Raw genomic sequence first — 26,808 nt, forward strand, 5'->3', positions numbered from 1 at the left:
GAGATAATTGTAAGACCAGAAACAAAGAAAACCAAACAATCCACCAAGTGGGCTATCCGAGTTTTTGAAGGTGAGTTTTTTCGTTGCAAAAATATAATAAATACCATATGAAAACCTCGAATAGAGTGAACGCACATTTGCTAAACCTTCTTACCAAAAAAATAAAAACAATCAAGGAAAGTGGACGATTTTAAAACTGGCTAGCACACACACGTTTCTAACCAACAACTATAACTTTCTCTAGAAAATGAACACCAAAATACAAATAAAAATCTTTTTTTTTCCGTTGCCGTTTTTTAATAGCTTGGTGTAGTGAAAGAAAAGTTGCCAAGAACCTCCACGAAATGAGTAACAAAGGGCCTGATTACGTGAGCCGGGCTGGCCCTGTTAGCCGGGCTGATTTATTTTGTTTTGGTGTTCGCCAAAGCGTGAAAACAAAAGAAATCAGCCCGGCTGACCGGGCCAGCTCGGCTCATGTAATCAGGCCCAAAGAGCTTGACCTATCCAGAAGTTAAATCCGGCCTGCGAAGCACTTTTTCAGTACCCAAAGCGAGCCGTGAAATCTCAAGTTAAAATTTGGTACGACAACTAGCCTCTTGGGGTCAACAAAATTTAAGCAATAATGAAAGAAATTTCTAAACTAGCGTCTCTTTCGAGAATCTACACTAACCATAGTATCAGAGCCATTGCAATCACGCTCTGGTCCAACGCGCAAGTTCCATCGCGGCACATAATGGCTATCTCTCGTCGCAGTGAAGCTAGCCTGAGGAATTACAACACTCGTCCATCCAGTGAACAGCTAAGGGCTTGTTCAGATATCCTCTATGGTGCATAGAATGGAAGACCATCGCAGCCAAGTTCCTCTGATGCAACCACCAGTTCAGAAAATCCTCACGCTGCTGTATATCCGACCGTTGTTTATTCACAGAACGGAGCGCAGCAGTTTGTTAATTTCCGACCACAAGCTTTAAGCAGTTGTTTTCAAATTGTCACGTTGATAACGTTCAGGTTTCCATGGGCAAAAATTCGGCCGGATTTCATTAATCATGTCATTTTGACAGCTTTGGTATTGTTCATCCAATCAAATTAGGTAGCCCATTCTAACAAGGATTCTGATTGGCTTAATGTAAGCGAGCTCTGTCAGAGTATAGAGCATGTTGACGACACTGTTGTTCGCTTTGAAAATAAAGGTTTTGTTTGAAAATTGCAAGTAATGTGTGGGGAATTCAACAGATTCTTTATTATAAAACAAATAGAGAAGCCTTGACTGTGCTCTGTTCTGTAGTAAAGCACAAAGCACTTAGCAAGTGGCTAGAGCACTCAAGAGGTGGGGAGAAACACTCGATTACGTCTCGTGTTTCTCCCTACACTTCTGTCGTGCTCTAGCCGCTTCCTGCGTGCTTTACTACAGAACAGAGCACAGTCAAGGCTTCTCTATTTGTTAATTAATTAATCATTTGATTCTGACTCTTACTAAATGAACAAAGTCCAAAACAAAATCAGCCTCATAAAAACTAAATTGGGCTGAGCTGTGACAGAGTACAAGCCTGACTACCAATCCTATCAGGTTTTCAACCACAATGAATAAGACAAGCCTCTTCGAACCTCAGAGGAAAATGTCTGATTCGCTACAACCCCAGAGCTTTCCACACAGAGTAATTTGCAGCCCACCCCTGGATAGGTTGGTGGCTGGGCTACATGCAGACACTAGCCTTAATGTTAAGTCCCCTGCATTGTCTCCCGGAGGGGTACTCGCATATATGGGCCATATAGGTACGTGCCGCGGAATAGGGTATGGCTTTTGAGGTTCTCGGTCCTTAAATAGGGTATCCTTTTTTACCCTTTTGTTTCTGTGTCCATGGTGTGGTCCTTAGATAGGGCAGCTTAATTACTAATACTGGAGTGTGAAAACGCCCGACTTAAAGCGCGTTTTTTTAAAAACAAAAGTGATAGGAAATAGGGTGTCATTTTGCGGCATTGGGCCTTAAAAGGGGTATTAGTTTTCGCTTTCTTAGTCCTTAAATAGGGTTTGGGTTCACGAACCTTCGCGGCACACCCCTATCCAAAATTCGCGGAAGTAACCCCCCCCCCCCCCACGGGCATTGCCTTCGGCCAGGCTGACTCTAAGGTGGGCAATACCCACCTTGAAGCGAAAACCTAACCATCAGATTTCGCCGCCTGCTGCTTGGAATTTCAACCACCCTCCATCCACAGGGTGCTCACACACTAGCTGAGCTCTTGCAGGGCATGAATCTGAGTGTCAGTCTTGTAACATAGCGGGCACGTTTTAGCAAATCCAGTTAGATACTATCTACAAAGATAAAGCTTGTACGTGTAAAAAATCGTTCAATTTTTCTCTATTCACCGCTTTAAGATCACATCCCAAAATTTATTTGGGCCCAATTCTTTTTCTTTTTTTTTGTGACCAAATGTAACCCCTTTGTTCTATGTGACCTCCTGCAAAGCTACCTGCTATTTATCATTTTTACCTCCTATGAAAAACTTAGCAAGAACTCTGAGCTATAAAGAGAATTTTCAAGACGTTTGGTTACTCTATGCAAAGTTGTGGACAGTGTTATAGTTTCAAGGCGGGATGCAAATTAAATGGTTTCTAAAGTACATCTCTCCTTTAAGTTTACTAATTATTTCCCAATTATAATTCATATTAAGATAAACATGGATTTTCTCACTTCTAGGATGCAAGAATTGGAAGTGGGACTGGAAAAAGAAATGATGTTCAAAAGTTTTTAACTCGAAGAGACTATGCAATATTTGTTCCACTGGAAACTGTCATGCCAGAAAAAGACTTTGACGAGGAAGTTGAACAACCTTCAAGACCTTCAAAACCTCCGAAAAGTGCAATATTAGAAAAGCAGAATCTCTCTGAGGAGCAAATTCACCAAAATGAATTGTATGCAAAGTCACTGGGCGATTTCAATGTGCCTTCAGGTGAATGAAGTGCTTGCGTGAGTCCAAGTTTTGCACTCAAACTTTAAAAACTAGTCGAAAAGCATTACTTTTGTGAAATGCTCTTTAGGAGGGGAAACATTTTTCTCGTGCTTTTTTAAGGCTTTTCACAGGGCAAAATTCACTTGAATGTGACATTTTCACGTGAAATTACCAAGTAAATCCGTTATGGAAACCCTGTGTAGATTTTACTATTGAGAGCAGACTGAGTACATGCATGCAGTTAAACATCCATTTGATATTGCTGCGATGCAACTCAGTTTACTTACTCCAGCAACGAATGATTTAAGGCAGGAGCTCATGACCTAGTTCTATGTCATAAGCTTTTGCTACAGGATAATTCAAAAGCAGTTGGGTTTTATGTTTCAGACAGGAAGAATGATGAAATAAAATATGATAGTTGTCATGGTCTGGAAGTTGGATCTGTGATAGAGGTTCCTATAGGGAATGGTGTTCCAAAATATGGGGTCATACGCTGGATTGGACGTTTACAACAAATGAATGAAAATGTGGTTGCAGGCCTGGAATTGGTGAGATGAATGATGAATGAGACTTATTTATTTTAGACCTATAAAAGCTAACTGAAAAATTATGTTTAGGTTAGAAAAATGTCTCAACAGAAGTTTACCTATCCATTAGCAATCAGACTTAAAGTACAAGAGCAAATGCTAACACATGGTCACCTCTTGTAATGTAACCTGGACAACATGGTCATGAACGCACTGTAACGTTGATTTAATGGACTTTTGCATGCTTGAATACAGATTATTAATCAGAAATTGTATGAGGGATTGTTACACTGTGCTTCATTTCTTTGAAGGAAGAGGAAGAGTCTGTATGCTCAGATGGAACCTTCCATGGAATAAGATACTTCACCTGTACAGCAGGAAAAGCATTTTTTGTTTTGTTAAAGAACTGCCGACCAGATTCACGATTAGGTACGTGGTACGCAACTAATTAGTCCGCAGTAGAAAACGCCTCTTACATTGCCCCTTTTATTTTGTGTCCTTTTTGTACTCTTATATTTTCTTGTGAATAACTAAGTATTTAAACGCACCTTCTTAACAAAGAGAACATGTACGAGAATTTTCTGTCCTAGTTTTGTTTTGTGTTTTCCTTATCATGGGCAAAGGCATATCGCGTGCATTGCATGGGTAAACTGATTAACTCCCCTATCCCCCACTTCCCTCTTAATCTTTGCGCATTCCGTAAGTATAGAGAAGAAATCGAATTGTTGTACCTTTTAAAATGAACTTCGATTTATTCCAGAAAACAAACAAAAAATTATAGCATTTTAAAGGGGCGGTTTTAGTAAACTAAACAAGGAGAAAAATCAAAATTCAGGAGTACCTATGTTAAGACATAGTAGACCTCACATCCGGGTTGTGGTTCTTGAAGAACTATCAATGACAATAACAGTTTCCCGCCATTTCAAGGCGGGCTCACGAGAATTCAACTAGTGTACAAAAATAGATTTTCCTATCCCACCCAGGCACGACTTCATTATTTTGCTCTTAAAGTTACGATAAATTGTAGATTTCTCATCTTGTAAACAGATCAGCGACCGACGAAGAAAAAGGAGCAAGAAGGAAATGTTCGCAGGCTGGTAACAGAAGTAAATGAGCAGGTGTCACATTTACCAGCAGAACTACGAGAGAAGGAGTTTAGTGAGACCAACATACGTGAACGGCCGAGGGAGAAAGAACAGCATGAAGAAAATTTACGAAGACAATTGCATGAGATGGAGCAGCAGCTGAAAAACCTACATGGACAATTACAAGAAAGAAGTGAACAACTGAGGAATGTCACCCAGAAAATGACGGTTGTCCAGGGGCACCAACAAGAAAAAGGTGAAGAAACTGCTAATTTACAGAAGCAAGCTACTGCCTTAAGGCAACAGCTAGAGGAAAAAGACCAAGAAATGGGGCTGCAGCTGAAAAACCTGCGTGAACAATTACAAGAGAGAGATGAACAACTGAGGGGTGTAACCTACCAAATGACGGTTGTCCAAGGGAAGCTACAAGAAAAAGATGAGGAAACTGCTAATTTACAGAATCAAGCAACTTCCCTAAGGCAACTACAAGAGGAAAAAGAGCAGGAAATGGAACTGCAGCTAACAAACCTGCGTGAACAATTACAAGAGAGAAATGAACAATTTAAGATTGTCATCCAGCAAATGACGGTTGTCCAAGGGCAGCTACAAGAAAAAGATGAAGAAACTGCTAATTTACGGAATCAAGCTACTTCCCTAAGGCAACTACAAGAGGAAAAAGACCAGGAAATGGAGCTGCAGCTAACAAACCTGTGTAGACAATTACAAGAGAGAAATGAACAATTTAGGGATGTCACCCAGCAAATGACGGTTGTCCAAGGGCAGCTACAGGAAAAAGATGAAGAAACTGCTAATTTACGGAATCAAGCTACTGCCCTAAGGCAACTACTGGAGGAAAAAGACCAGGAAATGGAGCTGCAGCGGACGAACCTGCGTGTACAATTACAAGAGAGATATGAACAATTAAGGGATGTCACGCAGCAAATGACGGTTGTCCAAGGGCAGCTACAAGAAAAAGATGAAGAAACTGCTCATTTGCAGAGTCGACTCGAAGAAAAAGACCAGGAAATGATTGAATTGGAAACAACTCTGTCCATTGCCCAGGATGAGTTACGTGACTATCAACGCCCACAATCCCCGGAATGGGTCATTTCAAGGGATCGCATTCAGCTGACTGGTAAATCTCTTGGCAAAGGAGGCTGGGGAATCGTTGTCGAAGGCAAATATTGTGGTTGTTCTGTTGCAGTAAAACAGATCCATGAGTTGATTCTCTCCCCTCACAACCGCAGATTGTTTGAGCGAGAAATAGACATTGCTTCAAGATGCCGCCACCCTTGCCTGCTACAGTTCATTGGAGCTACAAATGACGAAGGGAATCCATTGTTAGTAACAGAGCTGATGGAAACAAGTTTACGCCATATGTTGGAACAGAGAGCTCTTTCTGAAATTGAAATCTCTTTCATTTCCCTGGATGTGGCTCGGGCGCTCAACTACCTTCACCTAAAGCAACCATCTATTATTCACCGCGACATTAGCAGTGCAAATGTGCTACTTTGGCGACAAGGGGAACATTGGCGAGGCAAAGTGTCAGATTACGGAACTGCCAACTTTGTGCAGCAGACCATGACAGTGGCTCCTGGTGCTGTGATATACAAAGCCCCTGAAGCAGTTACTGAGACTCAAACTGTCAAGGTTAGCTGTAATTCGAATGTTTTGTAAAGAATAAAAAGATGGTACGTTTAGAGCACTAGCACTGTGAAGAAATATGGAAAGGTGTCTTTCGTCTTTTCACGAGCGTCGGACAAAGAGTCCCCTTGAGGAAACGAACCTCAGACTTTCGGATTCTGCGCCACGATGCTCTGCCTCGAGCCGCAGAGGCCCTATATATGGCATGCATCCTGCATACTGCCCGGATCAGCAGTTTCGATAGGCTGTTCTGTGCATTTCACATGCATGTAGGTATTTGAATCACCTCAAACTTAGGTTAAGCAATTTTACTTTTAACGGACATGAATGTTAATTTTAGAAAGTTCGTTTATAGGTCAGTGCAATTTTTCGTCACAGCATAAAACATACTAAGCGTTATCACTTAAATATGAATCGACAGCTTTTGAGTCATTAGACCTAATAAACTCCAGTGCATAGCTATATTTCTCTTTCATTTTCGTCCTTTATCTTGTTCAGGTTGATGTGTACAGCTTTGGCGTCCTCCTCTGTGAGATGTGCATCGGAGAACTGCCAGATCCACAAAAGCGTGTGAGGCAAGTTGCCATGGTGAAAAACAAATCGAATCGAGCCCTTATCAGGAAATGTTTGGAATCAGAGCCTGAGGCGAGACCAAGCATACAGGAGATCATTGATAAACTTGAGGAACCTAATTGAAATAGGTTTGGTCGGTTCAGCTATAATTACTATGATGTAAGTTTAATGGTATCTATGTTACAAACATCTTTCCTGATATAAACACTGTACTTGTAACGGTATGTATGTTCCAGAGGGACATCTCTTGTGAAATATATACACATGATGAGATTGATTTTACTCAAATTAAAATAACAAAAAGTAATTTTTTTATTCAGAATGGAGAAAGACATGAAATTCCAAAGGAATTGAATGGAAAATAATGGGAATACTGTCAGCTGAAGACATTTGCCATGTAGGAGATTGTCCTTTTAGTGTTGCGAAGAAAGACTTTACGAGCAAACAAGTCTTTTTATTTCCTTTATGGCTACTTCAGTAAGGGGATGTCATTTTTATTCCTCAGTTTTAGCTGAACCAGTTTGAGTCAATGGCGTGCAATTAGTTTAATGCCCCTCATACCTCATACGTATACCTGGCATTTTAGAGGTTATCTCGTAGTACTGCACTGGACATTAGCTAGATTAAGCACCACGAAAACGGCGAACGCTGAACGTCGGCTAGCCGTTTGTCGTTTGTCGTTCCGTCCGTGATGTTCGTCTGTTTAAGCTTCCCAACGACACGGCAGAACAAATGTTCTCGGTCGCCATTCACTGCTACTAGAACTAATGGATACAAAGAAGTAATGTATTTTTCGCTTGAATTTGAACTCTATTAGTTTTACAAGCAGTTCATATAGTAGTAAGACGACAAACGAAGCTTAGCTATAAAAGCAAGCAAACAAAATGTAGAAATAGTCGGTAGAAATGGGCTCCAAATACTCCCGTTTTCGCGTTCCCTTCAAACGGAAAAAATGTCCTCCTCGAGTAGAAACGGCGGCCGGCAAACGGCAAACGCGGGAAATGTCAGGTCACGTGACCCTCTCTACCGTTCGTGGGAAAAAATACCTGGTACTTTAATCTCTCTATTCTTTCTGCGAATAATTTTAAACCTGATTACTGCGCGCACATTTAAAATTGGCGACTTTTCTTAATCGTCGTTGTGCATCAGAGAGGTAAATTGTCACCTTCTTTAAACGAGGACGTTTATCTATCATTTTTAATCTCTCCTTTGGAGTTGGGTACTGACTTTATTTCCGTAAATTGGATGTAATAACATTCTCTGTGAAGGAGAAGGAATTCAACTTTTGGAAACGCAAATTTAGCAAGAACCGGTAACTATGATTTTCAAGACATTATAGAAACTATATGGGTTCGTATACCAGGTACTGCTTCTCCTAAACGAAAACTGGGACCTCTATTTTTTATTTCAAAATTTGCATTCCAACAAGATAAACAAACAATAGCTAATCGACAGTGGTTCAGCGTGTTCTTTACTTTTATAGACAACGACATTCGCAATACACAACATTTTGACTAATGTGATGACGAATATCGTTGTTAATAAGAGTACAGACTACGCTTAATCACTGTCAATTTTTTAAATTCTTTAATTTTTTAAAACTTTCCAATTAAGGATTAGTTTTGATGATTTGAAACTATCCAAATAAATCCTTAATTGGACAATTTTGAAAAATTAGAGTAGTAGTAGCTATGCTGACAATTTTGGATTAACTACCCGCCATACTGCTATATAGCAAACTGTTCAGGCATCTATTAGTTTTTTATCGTTTGACAACTGGTTCTTGCGTTAGCGTGTATTAATAGAGGTATGAAGCAAGTTGGAAGTTTAGAGAGCGCGAAAGATACGTAATAGTTGAACCACTCGTTTTTATGATCATTTGGCAAGAAACTAGTTAGAGCATTTTGACAAGAGATACTCAATCTGCCACATTTCCTGCTCACCCAAAGTCATTAGCGTACAGAGTGGGAATATGTAACACGCTGTTTAGCGCTATTTACTATGTATAAGATACCTACCAATTACGGAAAATAAATATTTCGCTTGTATTATGTTTGAAATAGCTGCATTATTTTGTTAAGGCATGCAAAGCGGTCTGTTGCATTACGTACATTTGAACAGTGCTGGCAAACATCACTTACAGTGACCAGAATAAGGTGTAAATAAATATATCTTATAAGACGTTTTGTTATGCCCTATAAATACAAAAAACGAGTAAATATACTCAGCAAGACGACACACCAAAACGTGTAGTAAGTTATTTATTATCCAACACGCCAAATTGTTTTTTCAGTGCGGGCGAATTTCGCGGATATTTATTTACGGGGAGTGCGTGACAGGTGTAATTGCGAAGCGGAACGGAATTGGCGTGTTGTCGTGTTACTGTTTCTATTTTCTTCACTAAATGATGAAATTTCATTGTCGTCTCACTGCTTTTCTTCGTTTGATTTATCTGATAAACTTCGATCAATATTCGCCAGCCATTCCGACTCTTCGTTGTCAGAAAAATGATTCAACTTGTCCGCCATTTTTTATTTCGTAACTTCAATCCCAGCAATTCTTCGCTTACGCAAGCGAGAAAATCAGTCTAACCGATTCTCTGGAGTACAACTACCGCGTGTTATTATCCAACTACACTTCGTAGAGTACAAATAACGCCATAGACGAGTACAAATATCACACGGTATTTGTACAGTAGAGTACCGCGGTTAAACAGATTTTCTCGCATCGCGCAAGCGAAGTGAATTGTAGTTACAAAAAAAAAAAAAATGGCGGACAATTTGAATCATATTTCCGACGACGAAGAGTCAGAGTGGCTGGCAAATATACATCCAAGTTTATTAGATGAATCGAACGAAGAAAAACAGCTAGACGACCTGGAAATTTCTTCATTTATTGAAGAAAAACGAAACAGCAACACGACAACGCGCCAATTCCGTTCCGCTTCGCATACTTCTGTCACGCACTCCCCGTAAATAAATATACGCGAAATTCGCCCGCACTGAAATAACAGTTTGGCGTGTTGGATGATAAATAACTTATTAGACGTTTTGTTGTGTAGTATCGCTGAGTACTTTTACTCGTTATTTGTATTTTGACTCGCCGTACGGGCTCGTCAAAATACGACACAACTCGTAAAAATACTCAGCGATACAGGCCCGTAAGCTGGTTTATTCCTGGGTGGGTTCTTTTTCGCTTAAAACGGACCTTTAGTGTTAAACTAACGTTGTTGCAGCAGATTTTCCAGTTGAAGTCGACGGGGGTGTAGCCGAGCATAACAGTCTACCACAGTGTCCAAGTCCACAGGGGTAGTGTAGTGAATGTGCAAAAGCGCAAGATGGGACAAGCGATCTTTTTCCATCGATGCACGTATGTAGTTATTCGGTCGTCGCAATGTGCTTGCGCTTCGTTCGCATTCGCACGATGTGACTGGAACTGTGCAGGCAATTTGGAGAAGAATGCTAATATTTGGAAAGAGGGCAGCATCACAATCTTTGATTGCCACAGCAGGTGAAGCTGGCCATAATTGCGGTTCCATTGCTAAGTATCGACTTCTCCATCGCTTAAGTTCCATTTCGAGCAACTCAGGGAACGGGAGATCGTCAGTGTAAGTGTTAACAGCTGCATTGAGGTTGACATTTCTTGAACAGAGAACACTTAGAACGAGGCCAAGTAGTGATGTGGCAAATTTTGCCGAAGGCGAAAACTGCTCTTCGACACACATGATAATGTGATCAAGTAAAGGAATTGCCACGTTTCTTTGGTGATTCAAAGGCTTCTTATTCTAAAATTATCGTCTATTCTTTCCTTTCCACAGTCGTCACATTTGCAGGAATAGTGTCACGTTTTCACAACTAAGGTTTCAGTAATATTTTTTGTACGTGCGAGACATGTTTTAAGCCGGTCATATTATTTGTGAGTAGGCCACTGAGCGGACCTTTCCAGGCAGTGGAGGGGGGTTGTCCAAACCCCTTACCGAACCCCCCAGCCTACGGGCCTGCGATACTACACAAGTAAACGTCTAATAAGAGATATATATATATATATATTTGTACTCGTCTATGGCGTTATTTGTACTCTACGGAATGTACTTTGGATAATGAATGCATTTATTTCAAAAATTGAAAGAAAAACCCAAATTTCTGTGACTAAGCGTACTCTAGACTATTCCGTCGTGGGAGGATAATTGCCCATTCTCAAGCCAATACTCTCATGGGGATACGTCACTCGCTTGTACGTGAGCTGCTATTGTAGAAATAGTAGAAAAGAACCCTGAAAAATTCGGGCGTCCACGTGATTCGAGCCAGTATGCGAGGTTACGTTTTAAAAACAAAGAGCCCCCCAAAATTTTCCTCTCCCCCAACATGTGGCTTTAAGATTCAATTTATAGTAGTGTCCAAGGAAAGTAGTAGAACCCGTTAACTCGACCTTTTCTGTCATACAATTCGAAGCTTCAACAATCCCCCGGACATATGAACTTTTGAAGACTGGTTCGTTCTAATATTCAAGCCCCAGGGGCCAAAATTGTGTTCAAATTCCCTACCTAAGTGCTGGATTTGAATGCTCTAATTTTGTAAAAGGCAGGACTAGCAACTGTTACTTTCTAATAGACCTTTTCTTCTGAGCCATCTGCTCACGAAAGTGAACTCTGTACCTTTAGTTTAAGTTTAAGTTTAGTTTAATTTGTTCGCCACAGGAATGGCAGGAGAAAGGAACAGAACTTTTGTTCCAATTGACACCTAACCCCTTTATTACCCACCCATCCCACCCCGGGGAGGACATCCATCACACAGTAATCTCGTGTATGGGAAATTAACGTCTCCTACCCCAACCCTGCAGGAGACGGGACCTCCATTTATCGTCCCTATCCGAGAAGACTAGAAAGTCTAACCATTTGCAGATATTATTACAAAGGCAGCTCTTTCTTCTCAGTCAATTAAAGACCCTGAGTGTTGGTCCGGCCGGATTTGAACTCACAACCTCCCGCACAACAGTCCGGCGCTCTGTTTAGCTAACCGGGAGGCGGTTTAAACAGCTCTACATTACAATTTAAAGACCTGTATTCCGAATTTGGACGGTTCCACTCCAAATTCTTCACCCCATCCAGGAAAGGTTCAAATTTCCAACCTCTGGGCACGGACGACTTTTTATGAGATTAGATGGTGATCGCAATATGCCTGCGAAACGTCAGCAAGTAACAGGTCGTGTATTCAAAAAGTTGACAAACAATAAATTTGGATCAATTTAAGTTTTCTATGAAATCGTTGACTTTGCTTGATGGTTAATGCTAGAACCGGAAAAAGTTGATCAAAAGTTGCCAAGCACAATCGGGAAAGGTCTACGGATATCTCGTACTTCCGCTAAGACCTTATTTATATGGTCTCGGGTACCCTGGACCATATCCGCCAATCCGCCACTTTGTTAAGTATGTAACCTGGCCTGGCTAAACGAGGGTTAGCAGATGTCGAACATCACATAAACGCTCTGTGAAGTTGTCTCGGGGGGAGGATTGTCTTGGGTGCCCGGGCCCAAACTGAAACACTTCCATTTCCCTTGAGAGGTTCTCCTGAATTTCCGGGCCTGTTGAAATGACCCCAGTTCTCCGCCGCCTGGAGCCTAAAATGTTCATAACACATGCGAAAGATGAAGTGTCTTTGGAAAATGAAAATAGCTGGAAATATCTGTGACCTGATTTTTATATTTGAAAGTAATAGTGATGCTGCAGAATAAGACAATTTAGCTCTCCTATCCTCCCACAAGCGTTGATCATTGGCTTTGACCTTGTTACTGAATTCATGTTTTCTTTTGAATCGCGCATTTAAAATTAACTCTCTTTCTAAAATTAATTGACTTATCGATGTAGAACTGCCTTAAGTATTCCTTTGAATTTGAAATCAGGCACAAACCAGATCAAACCATTATCGACCATTATCATGAGGAACCAAACTTGACAATTAGTAACACGTGCGTATCGAGTCCTTGAATGATGACGTAAGATTATGTTTAAAAATAGCTCATACGCAGTGTACAATTCTATAGAAAAATTCACTGCCTGACGAGTGAATTCCACGTTAAATTTCACGCGAAAAACCGATATCGCACGAATCGCGAAGCGATGAGTGCGATATCGATTTTTCAAGTGAAATTTAACGTGGAATTCACGAGTCAGGTAGTGAATTTTTCTTGAATCGCATAACTGAATAAAACTAAGAAAACAAGAAATTAAAACGGCAATGTTATTGTTTGTTTTTATTCCGTACGCGCGCCCTTAAGAAAAGCCATTTTAAAGTCAACTGTCAGAACTGTCATTGTTAAGGGAATGGAAAGCAAGGTAAGTCGCTCACGTTTGAACCGTCGACAATTTTAATTGTACCTCGTAAATTTTTCTTGAATCACATAGCTAAAGCCACCAAATCACAGGGCGAAACCAGATGTTTTGTATTTTTGTGCGCCCCGCCAGTGCGCAAACAATGGAAACCCTTTCAAAGTCAGGTGTCAATATCTAGCGAATGGAGCGAACAAGATATTTTTAGAATGAAAACCACTTTTATTTCAAACTCGGGGAGAAAGCGGTGCCTCACATTTTACAAACTTCAGCAAAAAAACTAAAAGCACACAATACGGAGTTATTCAAGACAGAGATTTGCCTGCTACCACTCAACTTGGCAAAATGTGGCGCCGACAATCAACAACTGAATGGGCAAATCCTCAAGCGAAATGAAAATTTCTAGCGTTCCGGTATCAAAGCAAGATCTACAAAAAACCGGTAAGTGCTTTACAGTTGTAAAAAAAGTGTATTCAAAATATAATGATTAAGAATGGAATTTCTCGGTAAACTCTGGCGAATAACAGTTCAGTTAAAAGTCACAATTTTAACTGTTTTTCTCTCATCGCAGGGAGTCGCTCGTTGGTGTCAATGCTGGACTGAAAGTTTATGGAAATATTTACTGGAGAATTATTAAAAGTTACTCCAGTAAACATTCCGCCAACTGCTCCTGCCATCAGGTAACTGGAACGACTGGGATTGCTGTCAAGGTCACTAGTAGCTGCTGTGTTGCTTGGCGTGGCTGAGCTATTGAGAACAATCTCCCGTAAAGCATGACTTGAATAGCCGTTGGTAGTTGTCGTGCTTGGCGTGGGTTGAAACCGGCCAACTTATTCGACATTCGCTGCTGTTTTTCCAGAGGATTATGGCTGTAGCTGGATATGGATTCCGGATTAGAGTGGCCAGTGAGCTCTGATATCTCCACTGGGTCGAAATCACCACGGAGCGCTTGGATGACTGTTTTGCGACCACTCGAATTTGTGAATTTGCCGTCTAGTGTTTTTTGAAACCATGTTGTATCTAAAAGAGGCCAGTTCGTCGTCTGTATAGGCTACAATGGTTTGGATTTAGGGAAAAAATGCTTGACCTTTTCCGGCATTGATACCTGTTTTGGTTTCTTTCGTAACGCTTGTTTGGTTTTCCTCGGCGAGAACTGTCGTTTGGCTTTCTTCCCTCGTCTCTGGCAATTTGATTTTTTTTCTATGCGTTTTCTCGTACTTTTGAGCGTGAGTGGTTTCCTCCAATTTCAATTCAAAATTTGGAAGACATTCGTTTTCTATAAATTTGTTCATATTTGTTCATATTTTCGTAGCACTAGTTGTATTTACGTTTTTACGTTCGTAACAGTAATGTTTGCTCGCGACTCACGTCAGCGATATCGCTTTATGTGTTAGTGCGATTCCACACTAAATACCCTCTCTTCCGGTTGACGTATTGACCAATCAGAGCGCGTGTTTACTTTAAGCTATGCGATTCTTCATGAAATCGAGGCAGAGAAATTCCCGGCAGTGTGGGGTCTACACTGCCTTTCTGATCAATGCGCAGGTGGTTTACTAGTTACTGTTCGTCAGAGTTGGTAAATTTGTCATTATTGTGTCCTCGAGCCAGAATGGAAGAACCTAGAATCAAGTACATTCTTCTTCATGATTGTGTCGGATACAATCATGAAAGAAATTTGTTGGCGCTTGGCCTTACAACGAAATCTACGCCAATGCAAGTACTACGAGGCGAATTATTGGAAGGTGTTTCTGAGACTGAACAGTCTCAAGATTCAAGTAAAGTAACTGTCGTGGGAATTGAACGTAAATCCTTACGTCTTGAATGCCCTATGGTGGATATGACTCGACTGCATGAAGAGGAAGCGAACTTGCTTCTGGCCATTTCTTCCCTTGAATTGAGATACAATACGTTTCAAGACAGAAAGCGTCTTTTATTTGGGCGACAGCTTTCACTCGGAAGTAAAGTTAACGTGAAAATGAAAGGAGCTTCAAAGGAACTTCTTGGTGTCGTATGGTACAAGGGTGAATTACCCCCTTATCTCGGAACATGGTTTGGAGTACAACTTCTTGTAAGTAAACACTAGGTTGATACATGTATGGAAGCTTCTTTCAGCACCCAGGAGTGTATTGAAAGTAATGATTTTTTAAGGAGTTCTGTAAAGTTTGAGTTTGTAGAGTGCAATTCTTGGTCTCCCTGTAACTTACTCAAATCTGAAGACTTGTGAGTCCTTGCACATAACTTTTCTGTTTCATTGCTTACAACATGAGGTACTTTCTAGAAGGTTTTCTCTATGCAAGGAGTTATTGGATCCTGTTCTGCGAAAGTTCCCCTAACATAGGCCAAGGTTATTTAAAATTGTTTGTTTCTGGAAAATGTATATTAAACCTACCCTTGCATTGAAAGCATGGAGTTTGCCAAGAGACTGACTATAGTACCATAGCAAGCCTCTCAGCCTTTAAAATAACAGTGAACTGAAAAGTAAAGTTGAAAAACAGACAATTGAAGACTATATTACAATGGAATGATGGTTTGTTATGATTTAAAAACAAAAGAAGATATGCGATCATGGCCAGGGATGCAAAATACCATCCTGGGATTAGCTTTTGACAAGGCGTTATGTCAACCTCACTTTTAAAGGGAACTTAATTTTGAATGAGAGGTACTAAAAAATAAATCGAAATTGAACGGTTTTGTCATGGAAATGCTTTTAAATGTTAGATTGGTAAGAGTATATTGCTTGTTAGATAATTGTCTTTTTTGTGGTTATTTTGTATGTTCATAGCTTAGCCCTAGCAAGAAGTGACTTTGGATACCCCACCAGTGTATGCTTATTAGATTGTATTGCAGTGACAAAGTATTCAATACATAAAAGTTACCCAGTGATGGTTGTGGATGGGTTTTCCAACACAATGTCATCTGCTACAGAGTCAGAGATTTATCTGGGGCATCAAAACCACACTTTGTGTTGCTGTTCTTGATAGGGCATTTCATCGCTAGATTTATCTTATTAAGAAAAAGGAACCTCCTCTTTCGAGTCTTGTTCTCCATATAAGACTGACACACAGAAGTTGGGCAGAGTTGCTGAAGCATTAAAGCCCTAGTTTACAAGATAGAATAGTCAATTCTTTTTACACAAAGCTTTTAATTTACTTGGAATACTGGGAATACTGGGAAGAATACTGGGAAAGCAACTTGAGGAAGCTTGTTGGCTAGGTAGAAGTTGCTGAAGGTGATCAAATATCCTGATGAAAGCTAAGGTGGCTGGGTCAGGGACAAGGATCACCAGTCAGAAAAAATTCAAATTAGTGAAAAGTGAGGAGGTTATTTTAAAAATAAGGGACCAAATTTAGAATTAGAAAGATGGCGAGTTTTGACCTCAGTAAAGAAACAGAGGAAGATGTTTTTTGTCTTGTCACAAGTATGGGACAAAAATAAAAATTCTTAAGTCCAGTGAGGAATCAAACCTCAGGCTTTCTGATGCCACACTCCAATGCTCTACCACTGAGCCACAGAGACTCCATGTAAAGCAAGGTCCATTACAAAGTTCACATATGACGTGTGTCCTGCACACTACTAGGACTGCAATCTCAGCAGGGTTTGACACCTGGCTACCTGCATTACTAGCCACCGGGCTGTTGATTTCTAAAATTTACTGGCCCGAAACACAACTTGGTAGCCTGGATTGATTTCTCTCGGGGCCTACTTCAACCCCAAACATGCAAACCTTCCTCTAAACTTATTGGCAAGGTCTTAAAAATTAATGATAAAGAATGGCATTTTTTCTTTCCTCGTGAGAACATAATATGCTATTCAAGGAAAAATCTAAGTAAATTTTCAAGTGCGAGGCGATCATGTGAGGCGATGTGCAAAGCATCGCAACATTGGTATGGAGAAGACTGGGGAAGACATTGACCATTAAACACAGAGTGTGGCATCTAGTTATGTTTATGATTGACACCCAAGACAAAAAAAAGACTCCAGAAAACGAAAGGTTTACGCCTTCTTCATTGGTATTATCATTACGATTTAAACTTTTTTGTTTTTTTTAATCAGCTGTTAACTTTCAAGTAAACTAACTATATATAATTTCTTTTAATTTTTCTACTAGCCAGCAGGCTATTCAATGTGGTTTTTTACTAGCCTGACCAAATTTTTACTAGCCTCAGGCTACGGGCTTGCAGAGATGTCAAACCCTGTGTCATTAGTGTCATATTTGTAAATAGAATAAGAGAGATGGTAAGTTTTGAGCTCTGTAAAGAAATAGAGAGACCAAACATTTTGAAAAATAATGCATGTTTCATTTGAAGGAAAATGTGGCATGCACAGGGTAGTATTTACTTACAATAGTGAAATATATTTTAAAATTATACTTAAGTTGTTGCATATTTTAAATCTTGTGATATGAAATGAGACTAAGAATTAATATTTGCTGTTTGCTTGGTATAATTTTCCAGACCCCTGGGCAAGGAACATCTGATGGAACATTTAGAAACAGGAAGTACTTTGAATGCATGAAGGATTCAGGAGTTTTTGTGCAACTAGATAAACTTACACCACTTGAAGATTCACCTGAAAATCAAAACATTAATTGGAAAGATGGAGCCCCCCAGGGTTCTTTGACATCATTTATTATAAATTCATTACCATCCTTTAGAAAAGGAAAATATGAACAAAAGTCATCCATGGAAATGACTGAACATGGACTTGAAATTGATCAAAGAGTTGTGGTATTCATACAGGATAAACCAGCTAGAGGAACTGTCCGGTATATTGGTGATGAAAATGGTAAAAAAATAGTAGGACTGGAAATGGTAAGTATTAGTTTTGTAGATAAATGTTGGTACCCTCGTAAGGGAAGGGGTCATAATCAGAAAACTGTTGTGTCGTTACTGGCCCTCATTATCAGCATCAGACCCCTGGCAGACCTTTCGCTGATTTGCATGGCCCAAGGCTTTGTACTATCTTGGGGGTGAAGAAACACTTCTTCCTAATCACTTAAAATGAGGGCCTGCTCATAGGTTACGTTTGCCATAAGTTAAGGGTGAGAGAAAATTCTCTCACTCCTTGCTATCAGTTGTATTTACGTAACCCCTTAAATCCCAGAAGCGATTAACCTGTAACTTCTCTCTATAATATCCTTACATAATCCAGCAAACAGATAATGAGAATACTCAAACTTATCAGTTAGAAGTTGTTACCTTGATTGAACACCAAATTCTTGTAACCAATTTACAAGAGGGGAGGAATTCATAATCAGATCTTGGGAGTTAATCCAGGTTAAAGGGTCATGATTTTACCTGTAGTACATCTTTACTGCAGTTTGTAGAGAAAGTCGCAAAATATACTGTATATATTGTATAGATAACCACTTCATCTGGGAACCAAGTGGTAAATTTTTCGTATGTAGCACATGTGGGGATTTGGTGATATTGAGAAATGACATCACAGTTCCCACCTTTTCAAATTACACTGAATGAACTTGGTTTCTCTGTTGTTTGGAATATTAAATGGCTGCAAGATTTGCTGTGGTAAGTGATGAAGATGCAAGTGCATTTTCAGAATAACAAGAGAATGAGAACACCAAAAATAGAATGTTGCATTATCTAAAGATTTTTGAGTTATAAAAAAAATGACTCTATATTTAGTGTATTGAGTGGTATGTCGCTGTCACCAATCAGAATGCCACATTTGGGTTTCTATCTTGCCCTTATCAGATTTCCCACATTTGGGTATTGATCTTGCATCAATGAGATTCCCTGCATTTGGGTACGTATCTGGCATCAATCAGATCATCACATTAGGGTTCGTATCTAACACCAGTCAGATCCCTGCATTTGGTTACATATCTCACATCAATCAGATCACTGCATAGGGTATGCTTGCATCAATCAGAGTGCCAGAATGTTGTTCCTCGGGCCCATCATGACATGAAATTAGAGTTCCATTCTACATTGGGATTGGAGAGTTTCTTTGTATTCTTTATCAAACTTGATTTCATATCATTTGAAAGTTGATGCTCTTTCTCTTTTTATTAAAAAATGCAAACATCAGTTTTTAAGTGACCATTTTCATCTCACATATCCAAAAAATAATTCTGGCATGTATAGCATACCTGTTTTTTACCTGCATGTAATCACCCTTCAAGGTCAAATCTCAAACATCATGTGAGCCATATTCTTTTTCCCTTTTTTGTAACCAAATGCAAACCCTATCATTCTATATGGCCTCCACAACCTTGCGAAGGGGGGCAGACAACAAAGTTACCATATTTTTTCAGTCCTAAGGCGTATCAAATTTTCAAAGAAATTTTTCGTGATCACCCTTCAACTGTCTCAGATTTGGCGTGTGTCTTATAGTCAAGTATTTTCATGCAACAAAAGCTAGGAATGTCCTATTTTCTAACTTTAACATTGCATAAAACAAAAGATTAACAAACAAAAGGCAAGGAGTATTGGCTATTGGCTGCAAAACTGGCATCAGGCCAGCAGGAATAACAGCAACATCAACATTTGTGTTGCAAGGAGGTCCTTAACGGCATTGGTCCAATGACCACTAAAAGAATTCCAAACCTAAAGTGCTCGCTGGTGTGGCATGAATCCAAGATTTTTCCAAATCTTGTCTTTTTTTCCTACATATGAAAAAGAGAGAAACAACCTTGATTAGGCCTTGCCCTAGGGCAAAAACAATTGAGGTGCACATGCTTTGGAAACCTTTTATGAATGATGTCACAATTCTGGGAAATTCCTGTGTTGAATAACTTTTTGATTGAAAGGTATGATAAACAAGAAAAGACAAATAACTTTTTCATCCATCCAGTCTTTCTTGCATACCAAGACCTGCATTCTTGGTGGTGTCTGGATTCACGGTACAATCTCCCAATTGTTGTTCTCTTCCTCTGCTTCTAATACTATTTTCAACTTAAAGTACAGATCATAAGATTGATTTCGCATGGTCATGATAAACTGGATCAGTAAGTACTCATAGTTTGAGAAAGTGACACTGTTTCCTAAGAAGGCAAATAGCATTTATCTACATTTATCTATATCTCTTTTATTGGTGGGGGGGGGGGGGGAGAGGAGGGGGTTTGCTTTATTTGTGCAAATGTGTAACGTCTTTGCCTTTTGCTAGAAAAAGGCAACTAACTATATTGGGAACTTTGAAAAGGTTCTTAAAGTGAAGATAGTGAAAGAGCCCAAAGGTGAGGTTGCTTCTCATAACCGGGTGTTTAGGCAAAATTTTCAGTTTGTCAGCTTGAAAGAAACGAGTTTAAAAATTCAGGGTAGGTCGTAAAACCAAGGGTGCCTTATAACCAAGAAATTTGGTTCTTGTTATTTGTTATTTTTACCTCCTATGAAAAACTCAGGGAGAGCCCTGAGAATTTTCAAAAAGTTTGGTTACTCTTTACAGTCTCAAGTTGTGAACAGTAGGTGTCGTGATTTAATGGTGAGATGAAAATGAAGTGGTTTCTGAAGCACACCTCTTACCTAAGTTTATAAGTTATTTTTGAGCTACAACCAATACTAAGGAAAATATATATGATATTAGGATAAAAATTCATTTTCTCACCTGTAGGATGAAAGAATTGGAAAGGGAACTGGTAAAAGAAATCATGCTCAAAAGTTTATTGCTCGAAGAGATTATGCCATATTTGTTCCACTGGAAGTTGTTATGCCGGAAAAAGACTTTGATGAGGAAGCTGAACAACCTCCAAAAAAGGAAACAGAGAAGCAGGATCTCTCTGCAGAGCAAAATGACCGAAATGAATTGTATGCAAAGTCACTGGGCTATTTAAATGTACCGTCAGGTAAATTCTTCCTAAAATCCTTGTTGCTGATAAATGTAAATTGTAAATGCAGTCCCTCCAGTTGCCATCTCTATTTGTTAATTTCATCAAAGCATATGTTCCTTAGATGGCTTAAATTGTTTTAAGTCACCATTTGACAACCTTAAATCATAGATCTTAAAATGGTCTACCTCACTTCACGAGACCAAATATTTTATTAAGTATGTTACATCTATGAGTACTGATCAGCACTGATAGGCAATATGTTTCCTGATTTACAATTACAACTAGTGTACAAAAATAGATTTTCCTCTCCCACCCAGACACGACTTCATTATTTTGCTCTTAAACTTACGATAAATTGTAGATTTCTCATCTTGTAAACAGATCAGCGACCGACAAAGAAAAAGGAGCAAGAAGGAAATGTTCGCAGGCTGGTAACAGAAGTAAATGAGCAGGTGTCACATTTATCAGCAGAACTACGAGAGAAGGAGTTTAGTGAGACCAACATACGTGAACGGCCGAGGGAGAAAGAACAGCATGAAGAAAATTTACGAAGACAATTGCATGAGATGGAGCAGCAGCTGAAAAACCTACATGGACAATTACAAGAAAGAAGTGAACAACTGAGGAATGTCACCCAGCAAATGACGGTTGTCCAAGGGCAGCTACAAGAAAAAGATGAAGAAACTGCTAATTTACGGAATCAAGCTACTGCCCTAAGGCAACTACTGGAGGAAAAAGACCAGGAAATGGAGCTGCAGCTAACAAACCTGTGTGGACAATTACAAGAGAGAAATGAACAATTAAGGGATGTCACGCAGCAAATGACGGTTGTCCAAGGGCAGCTACTAGAAAAAGATGAAGAAACTGCTAATTTGCAGTGTCGACTCGAAGAAAAAGACCAGGAAATGATTGAATTGGAAACAACTCTGTCCATTGCCCAGGATGAGTTACGTGACTATAAACGCCCACAATCCCCGGAATGGGTCATTTCAAGGGATCGCATTCAGCTGACTGGTAAATCTCTTGGCAAAGGAGGCTGGGGAATCGTTGTCGAAGGCAAATATTGTGGTTGTTCTGTTGCAGTAAAACAGATCCATGAGTTGATTCTCTCTCCTCACAACCGCAGATTGTTTGAGCGAGAAATGGACATTGCTTCAAGATGCCGCCACCCTTGCCTGCTACAGTTCATTGGAGCTACCAATGACGAAGGGAATCCATTGTTAGTAACAGAGCTGATGGAAACAAGTTTACGCCATATGTTGGAACAGAGAGCTCTTTCTGAAGTTGAAATCTCTTTCATTTCCCTGGATGTGGCTCGGGCGCTTAACTACCTTCACCTAAAGCAACCATCTATTATTCACCGCGACATTAGCAGTGCAAATGTGCTACTTTGGCGACAAGGGGAACATTGGCGAGGCAAAGTGTCAGATTACGGAACTGCCAACTTTGTGCAGCAGACCATGACAGTGGCTCCTGGCGCTGTGATATACAGAGCCCCTGAAACAGTTACTAAGACTCAAACTGTCAAGGTTAGCTGTAATTTGAATGTTTTGTAAAGAATAAAAAAGATGGTACGTTTAGAGCACTAGCACTGTGAAGAAATATGGAAAGGTGTCTTTCGTCTTTTCACGAGCGTCGGACAAAGAGTCCCCTTGAGGAAACGAACCTCAGACTTTCGGATTCTGCGCCACGATGCTCTGCCTCGAGCCACAGAGGCCCTATATATGGCATGCATCCTGCATACTGCCCGGATCAGCAGTTTCGATAGGCTGTTGTGTGCATTTCACATGCATGTAGGTATTGTAATCACCTTAAACTTAGGTTAAGCAATTTTACTTTTAACGGACATTAATGTTAATTTTATAAAGTTCGTTTATAGGTCAGTGAAATTTTTCGTCACAGCATAAAACATACTGAGTATTATCGCTTAAATATGGATCGACAGGTTTTGAGTCATTAGACCTCTTAAACTACAGTGCATTGCTATATTTTTCTTTCATTTTCGTCCTTTATCTTGTTCAGGTTGATGTGTACAGCTTTGGCGTCCTCCTCTGTGAGATGTGCATCGGAGAACTGCCAGATCCACAAAAGCGTGTGAGGCAAGTTGCCATGGTGAAAAACAAATTGAATCGAGCCCTTATCAGGAAATGTTTGGAATCAGAGCCTGAGGCGAGACCAAGCATACAGGAGATCATTAATGAACTTGAGGAACCTAAATTGAATTAGGTTTGGTCGGTTCAGCTATAAACAATGTAAGTGTAATGGTATCTATGTCACAAACATCATTCCTGATATAAACACTGTACTTGTAACGGTATGTTCCAGAAGAACATCTCTTGTGTATATATCCCCCTGAAATATAGACATGATGAGATTGATTTTACTCAAATTAAAATAACAAAAACTAATTTTTTTATTCAGAATGGAGAAAGGCATGAAATTCCAAAGGAATTGGATGGAAAATAATAGGAATACTGTCAACTGAAGACATTTACCATGTAGAAGATTGTCCTTTTAGTGTTGTAAAGAAAGACTTTATGAGCAAACAAGTTTTTTGATGTCCTTTATGGTTACTTTAGTAAGGAGATGCCATTTTTATTCCTCAGTTTTAGCTGAACCAGTTTGAGTTAATGGCGTGCAATTGGTTTAATGCCCCTCATACCTCATAGGTATACCTGGCATTTTAAAGGTTATCTCGTAGTACTGCACTGGACATTAGTTAGATTAAGCACCACCAAAACTGCGAACGCTGAACGTCGGCTAGCCGTTTTTCGTTTGCCGTTCCGTCCGCGATGTTCGTCTGTTTAAGCTTTCCGACGACACGGTAGAACAAATGTTCTCGGTCGCCATTCACTGCGACTAGAAATAATGGATACAAAGAAGTAATGTATTTTCTGCTTGAATTTGAACTCTATTAGCTTTACAAGCAGTTCATATAAAAGTAAGATGGTAAACGAAGCTTAGCTATAGAAGCAAGCGATCAAAATGTAGAAATAGTCGGTAAAAATGGGTTGCAAATACTCACGTTTTCGCGTTCCCTTCAAACGGGAAAAATGTCCTCCACGAGTAGAAACGGCGGCCGGCAAACGGTAAACGCGGGTAATGTCAGGTCACGTGGCCCTCTCTGCCGTTCGCGGGAAAAAATACCTGGTGCGTTAAGGTGGCTCGTACCAGTTTCCTCGCGCGGGGAACAGGTCACTCTTGCGTGACGCGCGCGAGAGAAACGTGCGAAAGAAGCGCGAGATCAAAAGATGAAAATTCAAAACAAAGATGGCGGCGCGTGGAATTTTTTCTACTTTTGTGAGAAGTTTACCTAAGAGCTTGTATTTGATGTGTTGAGCGGCCACTATGAATGCAGGAGATAGAAACTAAGATAACGAAGACGATTTTCGGAGAAGTAAAGGTTGCTTCACTTCACATTTAAAAGAAATATTCAACCGATATGAAATCTTGCGACGGCGAAAAAAGAACTCAAGTGAAGGATAATCTACCTGAAGTGGAAGAAGACTTTGAAACTTAAAGGAAAATGATATGATATAGCCAGAAGTCATGTGTAGGATTTCTAAGATGAGCTCGGAAGACTGTCTTTGACGGCTGTTTTATGATTTTCTTAGCAGTAAACGTCTGTAAACATCAGATCGTAGGTGCTCGCGCGAGCACACGCAATTGTCAGCGGTAGCTAAAACAGATCATGAGCAAATGTCGATCTTATAGAATCCAGATTTTTAAAACGCGCGTGGAAATTGCTAAACTCACGAAAGCTCTTGCATGAAAACAAGTCCGGTGAACCCTTCTTTTTATTGTTCCAATATGATAATAACGTCGAAAGGAATCATCAGAAAAAAAACTAGAAAATTCTACGGAAGGAAATTTGATGTGTGAAAATTGTCCTTTTTGTAGATTTTCTGAAATTCCGCCCCGTAGAATTTTTTAAAAATCTTAGTGCATTTTCCTTTTCAAGTGCCAAAAGCAATCACTGAAAAAGATCAGGGGGTCACCGGGTTAGTTTTCGAATTATTTAAGCCACAAGCAAAAAAATGCGTCTGAATAGGCCTCTGAAAGCGTTGCCATGGGAACTGCTAGTGACGAAATGACACTTATTTTTGGATAACCAATGATTATGTAATTCAACCCCGTAAAAGTGTTCAACTGGCCTTGGTCAGTCTTTCTGTTGTATTCTTTCAAAGTTACAAACCATCAAAAAGATGAAAACCGGTACGAGCCACCTTAATCTCTCTCTTCTTTCTGCGAATAATTTAACACCTGATTACTGCGCGCACATTTCAAAATGGCGACTTTTCTTAATGGTCGTTGTTCACTAGAGAGGTAAATTGTCACCTTCTTTAAACGAGGACGTTTATCTATCATTTTTATTTTCTCCTTTGGAGTTGGGTACTGACTTTATTCCCGTAAATTGAATGTAATGACATTCTCTGTGAAGGAAAAGGAATTCAATTTTTGGAAACGCAAATTTAGCAAGAGCCGATAACTATGATTTTCAAGATATTAATGGGTACGTATACTAGGTACTGCTGCTCCTAAACGAAAACTGGGACCTCTATTTTCTATTTCAAAATCTGCATTCCAACAAGATAAACAAGCAATAACGAATCGACAGTGGTTCAGCGTGTTCTTTACTTTTATCGAGAACGACATTCGCCATCCACAACATTTTGACTAACTGAATGTGATGACGAATATCGTTGTTAATAAGAGTACAGACTACGCTAAATCACTGTCAATTTTTTAAATTCTTTAATTTTTTAAAATATAGATCGATTTCTTTAGCGCATTTCCATGTAAATGCTCTAATGCACTTTACAACACTGTGCGGGGGACTTTTCCAGACTGCCGGAGGCAGTTTACAATTAATAAAGGAGTAATTTTACAGATGCCTCCTCCCCTCATTCCCAGTAAACAGGCCAGACCACATCACAGTAATCTCGTGATGTGGGTTCTTTAACGTCCCCTGCCGAAATTAACTAACTAATAGGTGCAAGAGACGGGACCTCCGGCTTTACGTCCTATCCCAGAAGACGAAGCAATGTGAGTGAAGCGTCTTGCTTAAGGACACAACGTTAAGCCCCAGCCAGGACTTGAACCCGGGCCATCTTACCCTGAGTCCAGCACACTGACCACTGGACTACTCACGCCTCATCAAAACTTTCCAATTAAGGATTAATTTTAATAGTTTGAAACTATCCAAATGAATCATCAATTGGACAGTTTTGAAAAATTAGAGTAGTAGTAGCTATGCTGACAATTTTGGATTAACTACCCGCCATACTGCTATATACCTAAATGTGCAGGTATCTTTTAGTTTCTTATCGTTTGACAACTGGTTCTTGCGTTAGCGTGTATTAATAGAGGTATGAAGCAAGTGGGAAGTTTAGAGAGCGCGAAAGATGCGTAATAGTTGAACCAATCGTTTTTATGATCATTTGGCAAGAAACTAGTTAGAGCATTTTGACAAGAGATACTCAATCTGCCACATTTCCTACTCACCCAAAGTCATTAGCATACAGAGTGGGAATATGTAACACGCTGTTTAGCGCTATTTACTATGTATAAGATACGTACCAATTACGGAAAATAAATATTTCGCTTGTATTATGTTTGAAATAGCTGCATTTATTTGTTAACGCATGCAAAGCGGTCTGTTACACTACGTACATTTGAACAGAGCTGGCAAACATCACTTACAGTGACCAGAATAAGATGTAAATAAATATATCTTATAAGACGTTTTGTTGTGCCCTACAAATACAAAAAACGAGTAAAAATACTCAGCGAGACGACACACCAAAACGTGTAGTAAGTTATTTATTATCCAACACGTCAAATTGTTTTTTCAGTGCGGGCGAATTTCGCGGATATTTATTTACGGGGAGTGCGTGACAGGAGTAATTGCTAAGC

The 26,808-nt window shown here is 39.8% G+C and overlaps 3 protein-coding genes across 4 annotated transcripts; 2 read left to right on the forward strand and 1 right to left on the reverse strand.

Moving 5' to 3' along the window:
• The first annotated feature begins 1,465 nt into the window (after positions 1 to 1,465).
• Positions 1,466 to 8,838, forward strand: LOC111335862 (uncharacterized). Its single transcript, XM_088755519.1, has 5 exons — positions 1,466 to 2,949; positions 3,337 to 3,497; positions 3,788 to 3,905; positions 4,524 to 6,211; positions 6,704 to 8,838. Exons 1-5 carry the CDS (start codon positions 2,793 to 2,795, stop codon positions 6,899 to 6,901), a joined length of 2,322 nt encoding a protein of 773 aa, XP_088611645.1. The 5' UTR covers positions 1,466 to 2,792; the 3' UTR covers positions 6,902 to 8,838.
• Positions 8,839 to 9,998: 1,160 nt separating this feature from the next.
• Positions 9,999 to 12,707, reverse strand: LOC148734592 (52 kDa repressor of the inhibitor of the protein kinase-like). The gene is made up of 3 exons (XM_088752797.1): positions 12,685 to 12,707; positions 12,313 to 12,394; positions 9,999 to 10,562 (listed from the first exon to the last, which is right to left on the reverse strand). Exons 1-3 carry the CDS (start codon positions 12,705 to 12,707, stop codon positions 9,999 to 10,001), a joined length of 669 nt encoding a protein of 222 aa, XP_088608923.1.
• A 352-nt stretch (positions 12,708 to 13,059) lies between these two features.
• On the forward strand, positions 13,060 to 26,514 carry LOC148734593 (uncharacterized). Of its 2 annotated transcripts, XM_088755513.1 has the most exons (6): positions 13,060 to 15,171; positions 17,558 to 17,914; positions 20,676 to 20,907; positions 21,274 to 22,421; positions 22,915 to 23,144; positions 23,314 to 26,514. In XM_088755513.1, the coding sequence occupies exons 1-5, from the start codon at positions 14,641 to 14,643 to the stop codon at positions 23,116 to 23,118; spliced, it is 2,472 nt and encodes an 823-aa protein (XP_088611639.1). In that variant the 5' UTR covers positions 13,060 to 14,640; the 3' UTR covers positions 23,119 to 23,144; positions 23,314 to 26,514. The 2 variants fall into 2 exon arrangements, with proteins under 2 accessions (XP_088611639.1, XP_088611638.1); XM_088755512.1 differs by having other exon boundaries at positions 22,915 to 26,514.
• The last annotated feature ends 294 nt before the right edge of the window (positions 26,515 to 26,808 follow it).

This window comes from Stylophora pistillata, chromosome 3, assembly GCF_964205215.1.
Source record: "Stylophora pistillata chromosome 3, jaStyPist1.2, whole genome shotgun sequence".
NCBI classification, from domain to species: Eukaryota; Metazoa; Cnidaria; class Anthozoa; order Scleractinia; family Pocilloporidae; genus Stylophora; species Stylophora pistillata.